Source organism: Bos indicus x Bos taurus, chromosome 5 (genome assembly GCF_003369695.1).
Source record: "Bos indicus x Bos taurus breed Angus x Brahman F1 hybrid chromosome 5, Bos_hybrid_MaternalHap_v2.0, whole genome shotgun sequence".
NCBI lineage: Eukaryota > Metazoa > Chordata > Mammalia > Artiodactyla > Bovidae > Bos > Bos indicus x Bos taurus.
This window is the reverse complement of record NC_040080.1, coordinates 9,486,344-9,503,489: the sequence shown is the minus strand read 5'-3', so window position 1 is coordinate 9,503,489 and position 17,146 is coordinate 9,486,344. Positions and strand designations below refer to the sequence as shown.

Sequence of the window (17,146 nt, the reverse complement as noted above, 5' to 3'; positions counted from 1 at the left end):
GCAAACGGCAGCAACCGGCAACTGGAAGCAAGAACTTCGTTTCCCAGACCAGGAGTCCTAAGCCCTGGACCACAGGAGTCAGCAGGTAAGGCTGAGGTTCCTAGTCTTGCCTGCCTAATCAAGAATGAATTCAGGCAAGGAGGCAGAAGGTAAAGAGTAAAGTAAAAAGTTTATTGAAAAGGAAAAGTACATTCAGAAAGGCACAGGAGAGAGCTCCGAGAGAGAGAAATTAGCAACTTTGGGGAGTTTAAATCCTTTATAATAAATCCTTCATAAAAGGGCAGTTTTCTGAGTCTATGTCTTCCCTCAAGCCAATCACCTTACTTTGTCCTCCCTGGTTAATTTGTCTCAGGACCCTCCCCTGGGGTGCGCACGCCCACCCTAACCCAGTTGGATCTTGAAGTGAAGGCTTCTGGGAGGAGCAAGACTCATCATGGCCTGGAATTATCCTCTGACTTTTGATTCCAAGGCTTCCCCGGTGGCCCTGGGTTGGGAAGATCTCCTGGTGAAGGAAATGGCAACCCACCCCAGTATTCTCGCCTAGAGAATTCCATGGACAGAGGAGCCTGGCGGGCTACAGTCCATGGGGTCGCTAAGAGTCAGGCTGTTGTAGCCACACATTCCGGGAAGCAAACTCACTCAGAAGGACAATGCAGATAGTGGAGTGCAGTTTATTACACCGGCGGGCCCAAGGCAGAGTCTCCTCTTAGCCAAGGACCCCAACCAGCATCTGTGAAAATCTTTTATACCCTGTGTGTATGTGTCTGAACCCACCACTCCAAATTCCTTGAGACTTACATAAACCAAGGAAAATACAATCCCAGTAACCCCATCATTCACGTGCTATGTGCTCATGTGCTCAGTCAAACAGTTAGCCAATAATCAATAAACCCGAGGTTATACTCCGATAGATACAGAAAAACTTATGGCCTGTCTCAAGGAAGGGGTGATTAGTGTATGTTTTCTCTTAGGCGATGAGTAACCTAGATACGATCTTCAAGGTTCCCCTGTCTGGAGGGGTCTTATCCTTCTGTTGTTTTCATAGGCACTAAACACAGAGTTCAGAGTCCATTGGAAAGGTAGCCGAGCGTGATCAGCATGAACAGGCCTAAGATGGAGTCCAGGCCCTATGAATTCCTTCTTCAAGGCAACTAATAATTTTCTACTTTATTTCTTGACTCCAAGGAGAGTTTCTGCGCGTTTGTAGGGTCTCCTCTGTCAGACAGGGTTTTTTCCTTTCATTGTCTTTGCCGTGATTATTCCCTAGAGATAAGAGACAAAGACTGGCTACTAACCCTGTAAATTCCTTAACTGGAGCCCACCTATCTCTTATCTCAAGAAATGCAAGCAGAAGGGTGGCTTATTGTAGATTTCCAACCTGGAGCCCACCTGTCTCCTACCTCATAAGGGCCACACTCCCTCATGGCGTCCATTCATTCAACAGGCAGGTGTAGAGCTAGGCGCAGATTTGGGCTGGGTGAGTGGATAGGGTGGAGAGGGATCCAGTCTGCCCTCCCCCAGTGGGATCGGCTGCGGTCTGCTCTCTTTAGCCAGGGTCTGGCCCATCCCCCTCTTGGGCATCTTTACTTTCTCTTTCCCTTTGCAGTAACGTCAGGTCCTACCCCATGGAGGGGCCTGGCCCCATCAGAGGCTGAGCTCAGCCAAGAGGGAGGGCCCAGGGGAAGGTGGGTCTGAGCCTGAGGAAGCAAAGCACCCCGGGGGCCCTCCCACCCGGGGCCCTCCTCCCACCCCCGTGCCAAACCAGGAAGGAGGGCGGGCTTCCGCAGAGCCGGCCTGGGAGGTCACTCATAGATAAGGGGTTTTTCTACCCGAGAGTCCTGAGAGAGCAAGTGGAGCCCCTGCGCTCAAGACAAAGGCCAGGGATGCAACCAGCCTACCGAGGCTACAGCCAGATGCCCTGGACCAGGTACTGCTGCCCGCCCACTCTGTCTACTGGGCCCCCTCTCCCGAGGTCTCTAGGGCTGTGTCTCATCCCTCAGCCTCCTTCTCCCTGAAGTCTCTGCAGCTCCAGCCCCGTTCTTTTTCCCCCTCTGGCACCTTTTCTGAAAGGACCCTCTCCCACTTGGAGTCTTTGCCCTGTTCTGGGGAGGGGGCGCCCACTCTTGCTTTTGAACTGGCCCCTCCCACACCTCCCCGCCTCTCTGAGGGTCCTCTGGCCCAGCTCTCAGTCTGAAATGCTGTGGGCCAGTTCCTTTCCCACCTGTGCTGGGCTGCACCCTCTATGAACACTTAGAATTTGGCCAAAGGATGGCTGAAACAGCTGGTGGACTGTTTACAGCACTCCGATCCATTTTCTCTACTGTTTAGACCACTGTAAGCACAGTGTGAGAATACTTCTCTAAGGCAAGTAGAGACATCCCCTCTTCCGAGGGTACCTCAGCTCTGAGCAGAAAAATAAATGGTTTTATTTACAACCATTGGTTTAAGTAAAACCATTAAATGGTTTACAACCTGGCCACACCTTAGGTGACCACGCTTAACATTTATAACTGTACCACGGGTCTAGAATCGAGGAAAGATCAGGGGAAGTGCTCCTGTTTTAAAAGTGAGTAGGAAAGAAAGCCACATCCAAGGCTTCACACGGCTGCAAGGTCACAGATGGCACAGCTGGAGATGGCCTCGTCTGGTTGGGGCCCGGCTCCATCACTTACTGCTGTGTGACTTGGGTGGGCTACTTGCCCCCGCTGTGTCCCTGCTCCCTCCTCTATAAAATGGGCTTGGTTCCCCTGGGATTTGGGGGAGGAGTCAATGAGTTCAGATACAGAAAACACTTGAAACAGTAGCCTGAACCGGTGAATTTAGGTGTTAATCTCGTTGAAAAACTGAAACAACTATTGATATCATGTATAAAATAGATAACTAATGAGAACGGACTGTATAGCTCAGGGAACGCCACTCGGTGCTCTGTGATGACCTAAATGGGAAGGAAATCCAAAAAAGAAGGGATGCGTGTTTGTGTATAGCTGATTTACTTTGCCCGACCGTAGAAACTAACACGACATTATAAAATAACTTTACTCCAATAAAAATTAACACAAGCAAACAAATGCACAAGTGAAAAGTCAGGAATGAATGGAACTGAAATGTCAAAGGATATTATTTTGTAGTGGAGAGGTTTTTATTATTTTTTATGTTTTACTAATGTTAGGCAGGAAAACTGGAGTGGGGATTAGGGTGCTACAGGAAAGAGCAGAGCCTGGGCCCTAGGGGCAGACGTCACCCACCCTGCTGACCCAGCACCGTCTTCTCTTCCCCAGTCTTCCTGTCTGCCAAAGGCAGCAGGAAATTCCCAAGGCCCAGGAGGGTTGCTGGGAAGCAGAGCACCAAGAGCAGCCAGGGCGTTGTGCTCAGGAGACACACACAGCTGGGAGAAATGCCCGGGTCGGAGTGGAGGGGGGCGTTCTCTGCATTTTCTCTTTTCTCTCTTTCGCTCCAGAGACTCCAGCGAACACATGGCACGGTTAGATCCTGAAACCTTCTACTTCCAGTTTTGCAACCTACTCTATGCCAACAGGAGGAACTGCTCCTATATCTGCTACAAGGTGGAAAGAAGGAAATACCACTCACGTGCCTCCTTCGACTGGGGGGTCTTTCATAACCAGGTACAGGCCCCAGGAAACTCTCATCGCATTTATTTGGTGCCTTAGAATTGCAGTGCGGGCAGCTCAGATTTCACGTGCTGCCGGCATTGTGTCCTGCCAGGGGAGGAAAAGCCCGGGAGCAGGGAGTGGATGGCAAACTGCCCTTTTAGGATCCTTGCACAAGTTGTTTTCCCAAAGTTATGACTGGGGGATATAATTACAACTGCCATTCACTGGTTTTCCGACTGTGTTATGTCAGATACTAGGAAAATTCCTTTTGCAGTGCGTCCAGTTTTTATAAAAAATGCAGTTATAGGGACTTCCCTGGCAGTCCAGTGGTGAAGACTCGGTGCTCCCAGTGGGGGCATGGAAAACTAAGATCCCGCAAGCAGTTTGGTGGGGCCTAGATAAAGAAAAGAATGCAGATATAGCAGTGATGGGGCTTCCTGGATGGCTCATGCAGTAAAGAATTTGCCTGCAGTGCAGAAGATGCGGGACACACGGGTTCTTTCCCGGGGTCGGGAAGATCACCTGGAGAAGGAAATGGCAGCCCACTCCAGTATTCTTGCCTGGAAAAGTGCATGGACAGAGGAGCCTGGTAGGCTACAGTCCTCGGGATTGCAAAGAGCTGGACACGACTGAGCGCACACGCACAGCAGTGATAGTGTCCAATGTCTTTGCAGGGTAATCGTTCAAATCTAGTTCCTGTTTCAAAAACGGGATGAAATTTTAGCCCCCAGATGCTGTCCCTCCATCACAGGTATTACAAAGGTTCATAAGCAAGTTGATATAGTGGAAAAAATTGTAATCAGTCCTATGCCATTTGGGGGCTGTCAGGGAATTCCGTGTCTTCCCATACATTTTCCTAAGTCCTTGGCCTGTGAAGTCTCTACTTGACGCTCCTGGAACCTCATACAAGATGGCAGTTGACATCCCACCAGGCTTTGTTTAGAGTCTGCTGGTGGTGGGTCTCTGAGTTGTCATCAAGCTTGGCCTTTAGCTTCGGAGGAAAGCATGTGGGCTTCCCTGGTGGCTTGGTGGTAAAGAATCCACCTGCCAGTGGAGGAGATGCAAGAGATATGGGTTCCATCCCTGAGTCAGGAAGATCCCCTGGAGAAGGGAATGGCAACCCACTCCAGTGTTCTTGCCTGGGAAATCCCATGGACAGAGGAGCCTGGTGGGCTACAGTCCATGGAGTCACAAAAGAGTCGGAGACGACTCAGTGACTTAACAACAAGGATGTGTTTAGGAAGTCTGGTCTATTGTGTTCCAGTGCCGATCAGACCCTAGTAGCTGCTCTGCTAGTTGGGTCCTCACCTGCCACACCCATTCCACTTCTGTGCCTAGGGCTTGGGATCTCACAGGGGAGACCCACAACCTTCATTCTGCCTGTCCCCCAGCTGGTGAGCACGTGGCCAGGTCTCCTGGATGACCACTGCAGCATCAGCAGTGCCTAATAAGTCCACTGCCCTGCGGCTCCTGGGGCAGCATCTCACCACTCCTGCAAAATGTCCCCCACCTGCCTGCAGCCTTTTCAGAACCTACCTGGGGAAGGCAGCTCTCATGGGCTGGGTTGGGTAGGAGTGTGCGCTGTAGCAATATTACCCCATCAAAATATAATCCGAGTCATACGTGTCATCTGACTTTTTCTACTACCCAGTATTCAAAAGATTAAGAGAAACCGATGAAATTAATATTGATAAGGTATTGGGCAATGCAGTCATCCCTCTGTATGGAGCGGGAGGTTGGTTCCAAGAACCCTGCTAACACCAAAATCTGTGGATACTGAATTCCATATGTAAGATGGCATAGCATTTGCATATAACCTACCCACATTCTCCCATATACTTTAGATCATCTCTAGCTTACTTGTGATATCTGATACAATGTAAATGCTACATAAACATTTGTAAATGCAGTGTCTATGTAAGTGAAAGAGGAGAGTGAAAAAGCTGGCTTAAAATTCAACTTTCAAAAAACTAAGATCATGGCATCCAGTCCCATCAGTTGATGGCAAATAGATGGGGAAAAAGTGGAAACAGTGACAGGTTTTATTTTCCTGGGCTCCCAAACCAATGTGGATGGCGACTGCAGCCAGGAAATTAAAAGAGCTTGCTGCTTGGAAGAAAGCATATGACAAGCCTAGATAGTGTATTAAAAAGCAGACATCTCTTTGCTAACAAAGGTCCATATAGTCAAAGCTATGGTTTTTTTCAGTAGTCATGTACGGATGTGAGAGCTGGATTATAAAAAAGGCTGAGCACCAAAGAACTGATGATTTCGAATTGTGCTGGAGAAGACTCTTGCGAGTCCCTTGGACTGCAAGGAGATCCAACCAGTTATTCCTAAAGGAAATCAAGCCTGAATATTCATTGGAAGGACTGAGGCTGATGCTGAAGCTCCAATACTTTGGCTACCTGATGCAAAGAGCCAACTCACTGGAAAAGACCCTGATGCTGAGAAAGATTGAGGGCAGGAGGAGAAGGGGACAATAGAGGATGAGATGGTTGGATGGCATCATCAACACAATAGACATGAGTCTGAGCAAACTCCAGGAGATGGTGAAGGACAGGGAAGCCTGGAGTACTGTAGTCCATGGGGTCATAAAGAGTCAGACACAACTTAGCGAATGAACAAGATGTTATGTAAATTGTTGCCAGCCGGGCAAATTCAAGTTTTGTCTTTTGAAACTTTCTGGAATTTCCTTTTTCTGAATAATTTCAATAGGTGGTTGGTTGAATCCACAGATGAGCAGCCCTCAGATAAGAGAATTGTCTGTGTATCTAAGCTATATACTTATATGAATTTTATAATGCATAACTAATATAAAACTTCATGAGATAGTTTGCATTCTTTTTTGTTCATACTAAGTCACTGAAACGAACTGTGTTTTTTATTTTTAACATTTATTTATTTGGCTGCTCCAGGCAGCATACAGGATCTGTTTTAGTTGCTGCCTGTGGGGTCTAGTTCCCTGACCAGGGATCGAACCCCGGTCCCCTGCATTGAGAGCGTGGAGTCTTAGCCACTGGACCACCAGGGAAATCCCTTAACTGTGTATTTTCACACCTGCCACACAACTCCCTTTACTCGAGCCACACGTCAGATGCTCTGTAGAGGTGTGTGGCTGGTGGGTTCCCTGAGGTGCTGGGCAGCTCTGTGAGCCTCCTAGCAGACAGCACCCAGGGAACCAACCTGGACCCCAGAGGGCGTGGCACGAAGCCGGACTCAGGATACTTGTAGAATGAATGCTTGAGAGGATGGATATTGGAATGAATGGATGAGTGGGTGACTGTGGGAAGGGACAAAAGGAAGAAAAGAAGGGAGGGGACAGATGGAAAGAAGGGATAACTAGTAAGCCACCTGCCTCTGGGACACCAGCCCCTGACTCCTCCTCCTGCTGCCACCCTCACGGCCTGCTCTGCCGCCAAGAACAACCGCGCTTTCCTCCTCCGTCTCTCCCAGGTCTATGGTGGGACTCGCTGCCACACCGAACTCCGCTTCCTGTCTTGGTTCCACGCCGAGAAGCTGCGCCCTAACGAGCGTTACCACATCACCTGGTTCATGTCATGGAGCCCCTGCATGAAGTGTGCGAAGGAGGTGGCTGACTTCCTGGGGAGGCACCAGAATGTGACGCTGAGCATCTTCACCTCCCGTCTCTACAAATTCCAGGAGGAGGGGTCCAGGCAGGGGCTGCTCAGGCTGAGCGACCAGGGAGCCCATGTGGACATTATGTCCTACCAAGGTGAGAGCAGAGGGGGCTGGGGGGCTGGGCGAGGGGAGGTATGGGGGGGCACCTAGAATACCTCCCGAGAAAGAGGGGAGTGGGAGGGGAGCCTGGGGAGCGGGGAGGAGGGCCCAGGGCACAGGGAGAGGGTCAGCAGAGGACAGGCCCAGTTCTGACAGCTCTGCTTTCCTCTTTATCTCAGAATTCAAATACTGTTGGAAAAAGTTTGTATACAGTCAGAGAAGGCCCTTCAGGCCTTGGAAGAAACTAGACAGAAATTATCAGCGGCTGGTTGAAGAGCTTGAGGACATTCTCGGGTGAGGGCTTCTTTAGCCTCCCCTTTACCCCGACCCACGGCCTCCCCCTCACCTCCGCCCACTGTTACCTCCCTTCTCAGCCTCCTCTTCCCCCCGCCCCGGTCCTGCCGGGCCCCTGCCCTTGAACCTTTCCTCAGTCCTCTCTCCTTTCTTCTCCCAGCGTCTCCCTCTCCCCCAGCAAGGGGGCCCCCGCCTCCTCCCATCTCACGCGCTGACCCAACCTTGTTACTGAACTGAACATAAGTGGGTATGAACATGTATACGTGTGAAAATGAGATTTGAAAAACAACCTTGAAGACTGACTTGACTAATCAGAGAACGAGGATTCCTGATGGGAGTGACTGTATTCGTTCGCTAGGGCGTCAGCAACAAAACTCCGCAGACTTGTTAAGTCACTCTGGTGACTTAACAAGACGCATTAATTTTTCTCGCTGTCATGGAGGCTAGAAGTCCAAGACCAAGGTGATGGCAGGCTGGGTTTTCCTGCGGCCTCTCTCCTTGGCCACAGGTGGCTGCCTTCTTGCTGTGTCCTCAGATGGCCTTTCTTCTGTGCGTGACCTCTGGGGAGCCCCTGGTGTCCCTCTGTGTGTCCCAATCTCCTCTGCTTATAAGGACATTGGGGCTTCCCAGCTGGCGCTAGTGGTAAAGAACCTGCCTGCCAATGCAGGAGACGTTGGAGATGCAGGTTCAATCCCTGGGTCAGGAAGATCCCCTGGAGAAGGGCATGGCAACCCATTCCAGTATTCTTGCCTAAAGAATCCTCTGGCCAGAGGAGCCCGGCAGGCTACAGACCACTGGGTTGTAAAGAGTCGGACACGACTGAAGCAACTTAGCACACACAAGGACATCAGTCAGATTGGAGTAAGAGTCACCCTAAGACAGTGGTCCCCAACCTTTTTGGCACCAGGAACCAGTTTCATGGAAGACAATGTTTTTCCACGGACCGGAGGGTTGAGAAGAGGATGCTTTGGGGATGATTCTCATAAAGAGCATGCAACCTAGGTCCCTTGATTGCACAGTTCACAGTAGGGTTTGCACTCCTGTATGTGTGAGCTAAGTTGCTTCAGTCATTTCCAATTCTTTGCCACCCCATGGACTGTAGCCCGCCGAGCTCCTCTGTCCATAGCATTCTCCAGGCAAGAATACTGGAGTGGATTGCCAAGCCCTCCTGCAGGAGATCTTCCTGACCCAGGGATTGAACCCGAGTCTCTTCTGGCTCCTGCATTGGCAGGCGGGTTCTTTACCACTAATGCCATCTGGGAAGCCCTATTTGTGCTTCCATGAGAATCTAATGCTGCCCCTGACCTGATGGGAGGCAGAGCTCAGGCAGTAACGTGAGCGATGGGAAGCGGTTGTAAATACAGATAAAGCTTTGCTCACTTGCCCACCGCTCACTTCCTGCTGTGCAGACCCTTTCTAACAGACCACAGACAGGTGCCAGTCCATGGCCCGGAGGCTGGGGACCCCAGCCCTAAGAGCTTGCTCTTAATTCAATCACTGCCTTCAAGGTCCTATCTCAGTTACGGTCACGTTCTGAGGAAGTGGAAGTGGGGACTTCAGAATATGGATTTGGAGCTCACAGTTCAGCCCCTACAATGACCAAGGGCATCTCTGAGCTGAGCGGGCGCAGTGACAGCAGGATCCTGGTCCTGTGTGTCTCTCTCCAGGTTATGCCCCACCCCTTGACCCTGACTCGTCTGCTTCCATTCTAGACCTTGGTGCCCCCACAACCCCACCCTCACCCCACCATCACTCTGACATCATCACAGTCCGAGCTCACTCTGCTCATTCCTGGTCCCATTCCCACATTGCTGCCAGCGATGAAGCGCTGAGGATGGTGATGGAGAGTGAGTGGGGGCGGGGGGTAGTTAATGGTTAAGTTTACATTTAAATAGGCCTTTAGGGGAAAAGGTAGGATTGGGCACTTGAGAATTGAGATGATCAGAAATTTTCCCAAAAGCAGAACAGAAAGTGGAAGGGCCTCCAGGAGTCAGGTCAGAGACCACAGCTCGGCTGCTCAAGGTAGATCAGAACGTGAGTGTCTGGCCCTGTGATTGCAGAGCCAGCAGCCACATAAACGCACAGAGGAGGAGGGACTCGGTGGAGATTCCAGAAAGGGTGGCGGGAACGATGGCAAGGGGTAAAGAGAGTAAGCTCCTGATGAGCTGGGTTTCTGGGCCACCAGAGGCACAGGAAGGACCGGCAAGTAGAAAGCTGTTGGTTTGGAATCTGTCATAAAGTCCTCGTGGAGAAGGTCGGGGGTCCCACTCCTCTTGGCATCTGGCATGAATTGTCAGTGGCAGCAGATGCTTGTCCGTTTGCTCTCCCCTCTTGTTTGCACTGCTGCCTGGGGGTCCTGAGCAGAGTCCCGGGGGGTCCCTGGCTGCTTCAGCTCATCTGCCTCGATGCCCTCCCTCTTGGTGTTTCCTTCAAGGAGGGAGGCACAGATGGACACAGCTGTGGATGACACACGTCCTGATTGTCTCCAGCATTGAAAGGGCCCCAGTGGCCAGCTCAAAATGCCCCGCTCCTGGCACGCCTGCATCTCGGCCCATCCCCGGCAGCTCACGGGGATTTCTAGGGCCGGGGCTGGAGGATTGCTGTCATTAGGGAAAGGCCAGCAAAGGGTTTCAGACTTCTTGTCCACCCTTCCTGCTTCTCAGGCCAGGGGTGACTTAGCTCTGAGTCTGACCAACACTTCAGTGTGCAGATCTGATTAGTCTTCCCAGAAGGACCCAGATCATTCTAGACTTTTCCATTGGCTGTGACCCTGGACATTAGGACAAAGGGAGGTAAAGGGGACAGCATTCTTATAGATCCTCTAACTTCCTGCCCAAGGTCTTGTTACCCCCGAGGCCACACCAGGGCCTGTGGGGCAGAAGGGGGTGTGTGCAGGGTCCGAGAGCAGTGACATGACAAGCTGGGAAAAGTTAACTTAGGAGTTGCATCTGTGTGCAATCTGGACCGGACGTGGCCGCGACTGCTCTAAGACCTCCTCCCTAGGTTTCCCCTTTCCCCAGAGCTACTTTTTCATCTGGAGGTCTTGACATGACAAGGTAAGCAGGCAGCTTACCCTTTCTTTTGTACCCACCCTCCACCCACTCTTTTTAATGGAACAATGGGGAAGCGGGAGGAGGGAGCCAGGCCAGGCTGCCTGGACAGCTTTCCAGTTCTTTCATTTATTTGCTGTGTGACCTCGAGAGACTGTCTTAGCCTCTCTGTGCTAGGACCTCATCTAAAATGTCAGGATAACGATCCTCCCTGCTTGAGGCTGTCGGGGCGCTGGGGTGGCTGATGGTGCACAGATCTGCCCAACACAGGGCTGGAGATGAAGATCTGTAGTGCTGACCCCCAGCCCTCCTTTTCCATCCTGCCCAGAGTCTTGCCAGGGTACTAAATGACAACAAAGTACCAAGCCGGGGTGGGTGGAGAGAGCATCAGCTTGCCCCTCCCCCAGTGGGAGCAGTCTCTGTCCTGCTCTCTACAGCCAGGGTCTGGCCCATCCCTCTTGCTGGCATCTTTACTTTCTCTTTCCCCTTTGCAGTAATGTCGGTCCTGCCCATCCATCAGAGGCTGAGCTCTGCCAAGAGGGAGGGCCCCAGAGAGGGCGGGTCTGAACCCGAGGAATCAAAGCACCCCGGGGCCCTCCCACGCCTGGTGCCAAAACAGGAAGCGGGTGGAGCCTCAGCTGAGATGGCTGGGAGGTTGCTTTCAGATCAGGGACTGTCCTAAAAGCAGGGGTCCTGGGAGTGTCTATGACTGAGGGCTGGGCTGGGTCAGGCCATCCTGGGCAAGGAGCTTGCGTTTGGACTCCCGGAACCAGGTAAGTCAAGAGCCCGGGAGGAGGAAGAGGATGGAGAAAAAGAAAACCAGCCTAGGATCTCCCGCCTCAGCTTCCCCAGGCCAGAAGGGCATCTGCCACTCAGAAAGCTGTCGGGGAACATTCTCAGATAAGGGACTCTCCCAAGGCCAAGGGCAGCCTGCTGAGAGGGAGGTGGAGCCAGAGCGCCCAGTGCCAGGGCAAGCCGAGACTGCCAAGGGGGCTGGAGCCAGGCTGTGGGGACCAGGTATCGATGCCAGTTCTCCTCTCAGCCTCGGGCTCTGCCACCATCCACTCCCAGCCCTGGGTTCTCTCTCTGGCTCCTTCCCTGCAGGGCTCCACTTCTGTTCCTCCTCTTGCCTCAGGCCTCCCAGCCTCACCTCTGCCACAGCCTGTCTGTCTGTGTCCCTGGCCATCTCTGTGTCTGGCCCTGGCCATATCCCATAGATATGGCCCCCAGGTCTTCCTGAAGCTTTTTGTGCACCCTCAATCCTAGACTTTAGGTTCAAGGATGATTGAAACAATGTCTGGAGTCAGCTACAAAAGCATTTTTGTAAAACTTTATTTTAAAGGCACAATTTTGCAAAAGAATACCCTCATTTCTGCTCTGTGGAGGGAAAACTCTCCAAGATAAGAAGATAACTCATTTCCCATGAAGACACTACCAAGTGTGAAAAATTCAGTTGATCTTTAAATACTTCTTAAAGGTTGTTTCTGTCACACCTACAGTTTTAGCTAGTCAAGGTCAAGGTGCAACATATGTGCTATGAAGATAAGTCCTCTCGTCTGAAATGTGAAGGGTCTAAGCCTTGAGTTGTCTGGGTGTCCCCAGGACTGGGGAGTTTCCCAGAACACGGGGACTTCAGGGCTAAAATCAGGAAGACTCTGGGCAGATGGGGCAGTGGTTGTCTTAGATGTGCTGCAAATGGGATTTCCCTTCTGATCTGGCCTCCAGTTCCCCTCACCGGGAGTATGAACTTCAGGGGAGGTCAGTGGTGGGTAATGAAGGGTCCCAGTCCAGAGGTGGTCTCTTTAGCAGTTGTTCTCCAAATCCTCCTAAAGTTTTACTGATTAACACGAGGCATATTAGGTTTCCATTGATGAGATAGGTTTCCACTGGTGAAATCTGTGGCTTTGCTGATTAGAATAACAGACACCAGAAATGGCTTTTCATTGGTGGAACTGGTGATATTTCAGTGAGTCAGCTGGAAATATGGCAGAGCTTTTCCACCCTTGTAGGCAGAGTGTTGCAACCCGGGGTCTGGGCTATGAGGGCATCCTTGGTTTGGTTCCTGTGCCAGTTCCGATGCTCTGAGGTCACCTGTGTCTGACGCGATGATAGGCCAAGTGACATTACCGTGGGTGGAGAGTCCAAAAGGACGGTGGTCTGAGGCCATCAAGCCTCCCAAGCTTGTTCAGGCTGGCATCTGCTTGGCCTTGGGTGTCCACGTGTGGTGGGGCTCTGGCCAGAGCGTACCCTCATGCACCTCCCTGGGTCTGGCAGGAAGGCTCCTGGTTGTATCCACCTGCTTCAATTTGTGCAGAGCCAGCAGCATTTATTGAAAAAAAATGGGATTTCTTGAAATCCCATGAACAGAGGAGCCTGGCAGGCTACAGTCTACGGGGTCACAAAGAGTCAGATACGACTTAGTGACCAAACAACTACGAAGCCCTGGGGGTGTCTGGTCTACAACTCATCTCCTCTGGCCTCAGGCACCCTGATCAGATTCTGATCAAGATACGGATGCTTGAGGAGTGTGGGGTTAATGGATAAGTGAGTGAGTGAAGGAATACCTAATGAAGGAAAGAAGGAGGTTCTTTCCTTGTGCTGTGGGCAAGCTCACATACTAGAACCTCGTGGTTCTGCATTTCCACGTGGGCTGGGCCACTTTGCAATGTATTACATGAAGGAAAGCAAGGTACAAAACGAAATACTTTACAGAGTACAAGCATAATGGGCGGGGGAGAAAAAGCTAAGTGAGTGCTTCCACCAAAGGTGTCTGTTGCAACACACCCTTGGTGACAGCAGTTTTTCCTGGTCATGTACCTCTGTGCTCTTTGTACAGACTAAAGTGTGATACACACACCTCAGCCAGGAGCACAAAGAGTTAACGGACAAACACCAGCTTCCATCCCCCCATCCCCCAAAGAGAAAGGGTTCTGACATTAGACATGGGATTGAGGTGCTTGTGGGACCTACACAGAGGGGTCTGGAGCTCAGGACAAAGATGTGAGAGCCGAGGAAGGACATGCCGTGTTCAGTTCTCGGGGTGCCCCCGCCCTACCCTAGCCCAGGCATCCTGCCTGCAGTGTCCTCTAGCGTGGGCTGGAGTGGGGGGGGGTCTCTTTCAGGCCAGAGGTGGGAGGTGGTCTCTGAGGTGGGAGAACTCACCCTCTTCCGTCTCCCTCCCCGGTCCCCCTGGTCAGCCAAGAAGGAAGAGACCCTCCCATACCTCCCCTTAAGGGCCCAGGCGAGCCCAAGGAATTGGGTTCAGAATGTAACCCAGCCTAGGGTGGCAACAGAGAAAGAACGCTCTCTGCATCTTGGATTTTCTCCTTCCTTGTTGCACAGAAACACGATGAATCTGCTAAGAGAAGTTCTGTTCAAGCAGCAGTTTGGCAACCAGCCCCGGGTCCCAGCACCTTACTACCGGAGGAAGACCTACCTGTGCTACCAGCTGAAGCAGCGTAATGACTTGACGCTTGACAGAGGCTGCTTCCGCAACAAGGTGCCAGACGGGTCCTCTGGGTACAGGGCCGGAAGGGGCTAACCTCATCCATGCAGGGGAAATCGCGAGACTCAGCAGAGTCTGAGTTAACCCAGCTTCCCAGGAACTCTCCACCTTCTTCCCCATCCCAGGCCACCACAGAAGGCCTTCCTTCCAGCACAAAGTCTTCCTGCTCCTCTTTGAGAAGTTCATGTTTTCTCATCCTCCAGGTCTCAGCTCAGTCATCACTCCGGGAAGCCAAGCGCTCTTCCAAGGACTGAGCACCTAACCTCACCTGCAAGATCTCCATCACATTTCTGCCTTTCTGCTCATCTTTCTACCTGTCTGTTCTTCCTCTCTTCCTCCCTGACCTGCTCCTTGGTACTACCCTCAGGTTCAAACATCTCCAGACAACCTCCTGATTGTGTCCAAACACCAGCTCACACTCTACCTGGTGGCTCAGTGGTAAAGAATCCACCTGCCAATACAGGAGATGCGGGTTTGATCCCTGGGTTGGGGAGATCCCCTGGAGAAGAGAATGGCAACCCACTCCAGTATCCTTGCCTGGGAAATCCCATGGACAGAGGTGACTGGTAGGCTATAGTCCATGGGGTCACAAAGAGTTAGACACGACTTGGTGACTAAATAACTACGAAGCCCTGGGGGTGTCTGGTCTACAACCCGTCTCCTCTGGCCACAAGGACCCTGATCAGATTCCGGTCAAGATACAGATGTGTGGAATTAATGGATGAGTGAGTGAGTGAAGGAATACACAATGAACAAAAGGAGGTTCTTTCTTTGTGGTATAGGCAAGCTCACATCCTAGAAAGTTCACAGGATAGAGCCCCTCATCCCCAACTTCACCCTCCATGTGTGACCTCTGGCCTCTGCCTTCTAACCAGCCCTTCCTGCTCTCTGTCTTATACCCTCTCCAGAAGCAGCGGCATGCAGAAATTCGCTTTATTGACAAGATCAACTCACTGGATCTGAACCCGAGCCAGAGCTACAAAATCATCTGCTATATCACATGGAGCCCTTGCCCGAACTGTGCCAATGAGCTGGTCAATTTCATCACCAGGAATAACCACCTGAAACTGGAGATCTTTGCCTCCCGCCTGTACTTCCACTGGATCAAGTCATTTAAGATGGGGCTGCAGGATCTGCAGAACGCTGGGATCTCAGTGGCTGTCATGACCCACACAGGTAGGAAGAGAGACAGAGCTGTCAGTGCCCTGGAGGTTCTGCAAGTTCCAGGAGCGAAAGCCACTGCGTGGGAGTGGGAGAAGAGGGGAGGCTGGGCAGGAAGGACGCAGGCCCAGTTGGGACTCAAGGGGTGATACCACCTGGAGGGGAAATTCCAGGGACAGGAATAGAAAGAAGGGGGAAGGAAGGAGGAAACCTGCTCCTCTGCCCTCAGGGCCTGACTCTGCTTCTCTCTCTCATATCTCAAGAGTTTGAAGACTGCTGGGAACAGTTTGTGGACAACCAGTCAAGGCCCTTCCAGCCCTGGGACAAGCTGGAGCAATACAGTGCGAGCATAAGACGAAGGCTCCAGAGGATCCTAACGGTGAGAAGCCAGCCCCAAAGCAGGTCCCCGGCCTCTCCCCGACTCCCTCGCCAGCTTCAGCCTCCCCACTTCTATCATCTGTCCTCTGCTTGCTGTCTCCCACCCCCCACTCCCTTCTCTTTTCTCATGACACCTCCTTTTGGCTCCCTCTCCCAGGCGTTTGCAGTTCCTTCCATGTCTCTCTTGATAGATCCTTTTTGTTTGTTTGCTTCAGGTCTTCTTTGTGGCTTCCCTGATGGCTCAGATAGTAAAGAATCTGCCTGCAATGCAGGAGATCTGGATGTGATCCCTGGGTCAGGAAGATCCCCTGGAGAAGGGAATGGCTAGCCACTCCCATGTTTTTGCCTGGAGAAGTCCATGGACAGAGGAGCCTGGCGGGCTACTGTAGACTATAGTCCACGGGGCCACAAAGAGTCGGACACGACCGAGTGACTGACACTTCTTTGTGGCACACAGCCTCTTAGATGCCCTGCAGCATGTGGGATATTAGTTCCTCTACCAGGGTTCGAACTTGAGTCCCCTACATTGGAATGCAGACTCTTTATCACTGGACCACCAGGGAAGCCCCTTAATAAATTCTCCTTAGCTCTCTGTTTCCCTCCAGGCTTCCAGGGCGCACTTGCCTCAGTTCTTTTCCTTTGCATTTCTAGTCCCTGCGTTTTCAGCATCACCTCTCCTCCCCTACCTCCCTCACAGTTTCCTGCCAATCAAAGCTTTCTCATTCCTCTCTCAACAGGCCCCAATTTAGAAAAGATCTTCAGAGGCTTGAGCATCAGACTCTCATCCCTTTGTCATTACGGAGTGACTCAAGATGACAGTTCCTGGGGCATCCCAATGCTTCATGAACTGCTGACTCTCAGGATCGAGGAACAAGCTCCACAGGCAAGCCGGACCCTTGCCCAAGTCCAGAGATCTTTCTTCTGTTTTCTAAGTGGGAAAATTTTTTTTAATTGAAAAAAATAATAATAAAGACAATTTGAAAGTCTGTAAAACTTTACTTTCTAAAAGGGTTACGTAAGGGTTAGTCTTTCCTTCATTAAACGATGAGTACAAAGAACTTTAGTGCTACAGCTCTAAGGAAAAATTTGCTTTAGAATTCCTAGTAGAGTCTGGAATAGTGGGATCATTTTGTGATTCAACTATGCTCTATTCCTTCTCTGTATCTAACATTTGCCTAAATAAATAAGATAAGGACTTCCCTGGTGGTCCAGTGGCTAAGACTCCTTGCTCTGAATGCAAGGGGCCAGGGTTTGAGCCCTGGTCAGGGGACAATGAGATCCCACATGCCACAACTAAAGATCCTGCAAGCCGAAACCAAAAGACCCCATATGTTACAACTATGACCTGGCACAGCCAAGTAAAATAATAAATCAAATATTGTTAATAAGCAAAGTAAAACTTTATT

At 51.2% G+C, this 17,146-nt stretch overlaps 1 protein-coding gene across 1 annotated transcript; it reads left to right on the top strand.

Annotated features, from left to right (window-relative positions):
- The first annotated feature begins 1,758 nt into the window (after positions 1 to 1,758).
- APOBEC3B (apolipoprotein B mRNA editing enzyme catalytic subunit 3B) lies at positions 1,759 to 16,939 on the top strand. The gene is made up of 8 exons (XM_027540753.1): positions 1,759 to 1,927; positions 3,458 to 3,623; positions 7,068 to 7,347; positions 7,532 to 7,646; positions 14,039 to 14,195; positions 15,110 to 15,377; positions 15,626 to 15,741; positions 16,478 to 16,939. The coding sequence occupies exons 1-8, from the start codon at positions 1,884 to 1,886 to the stop codon at positions 16,487 to 16,489; spliced, it is 1,158 nt and encodes a 385-aa protein (XP_027396554.1). The 5' UTR covers positions 1,759 to 1,883; the 3' UTR covers positions 16,490 to 16,939.
- Positions 16,940 to 17,146: the final 207 nt, after the last annotated feature.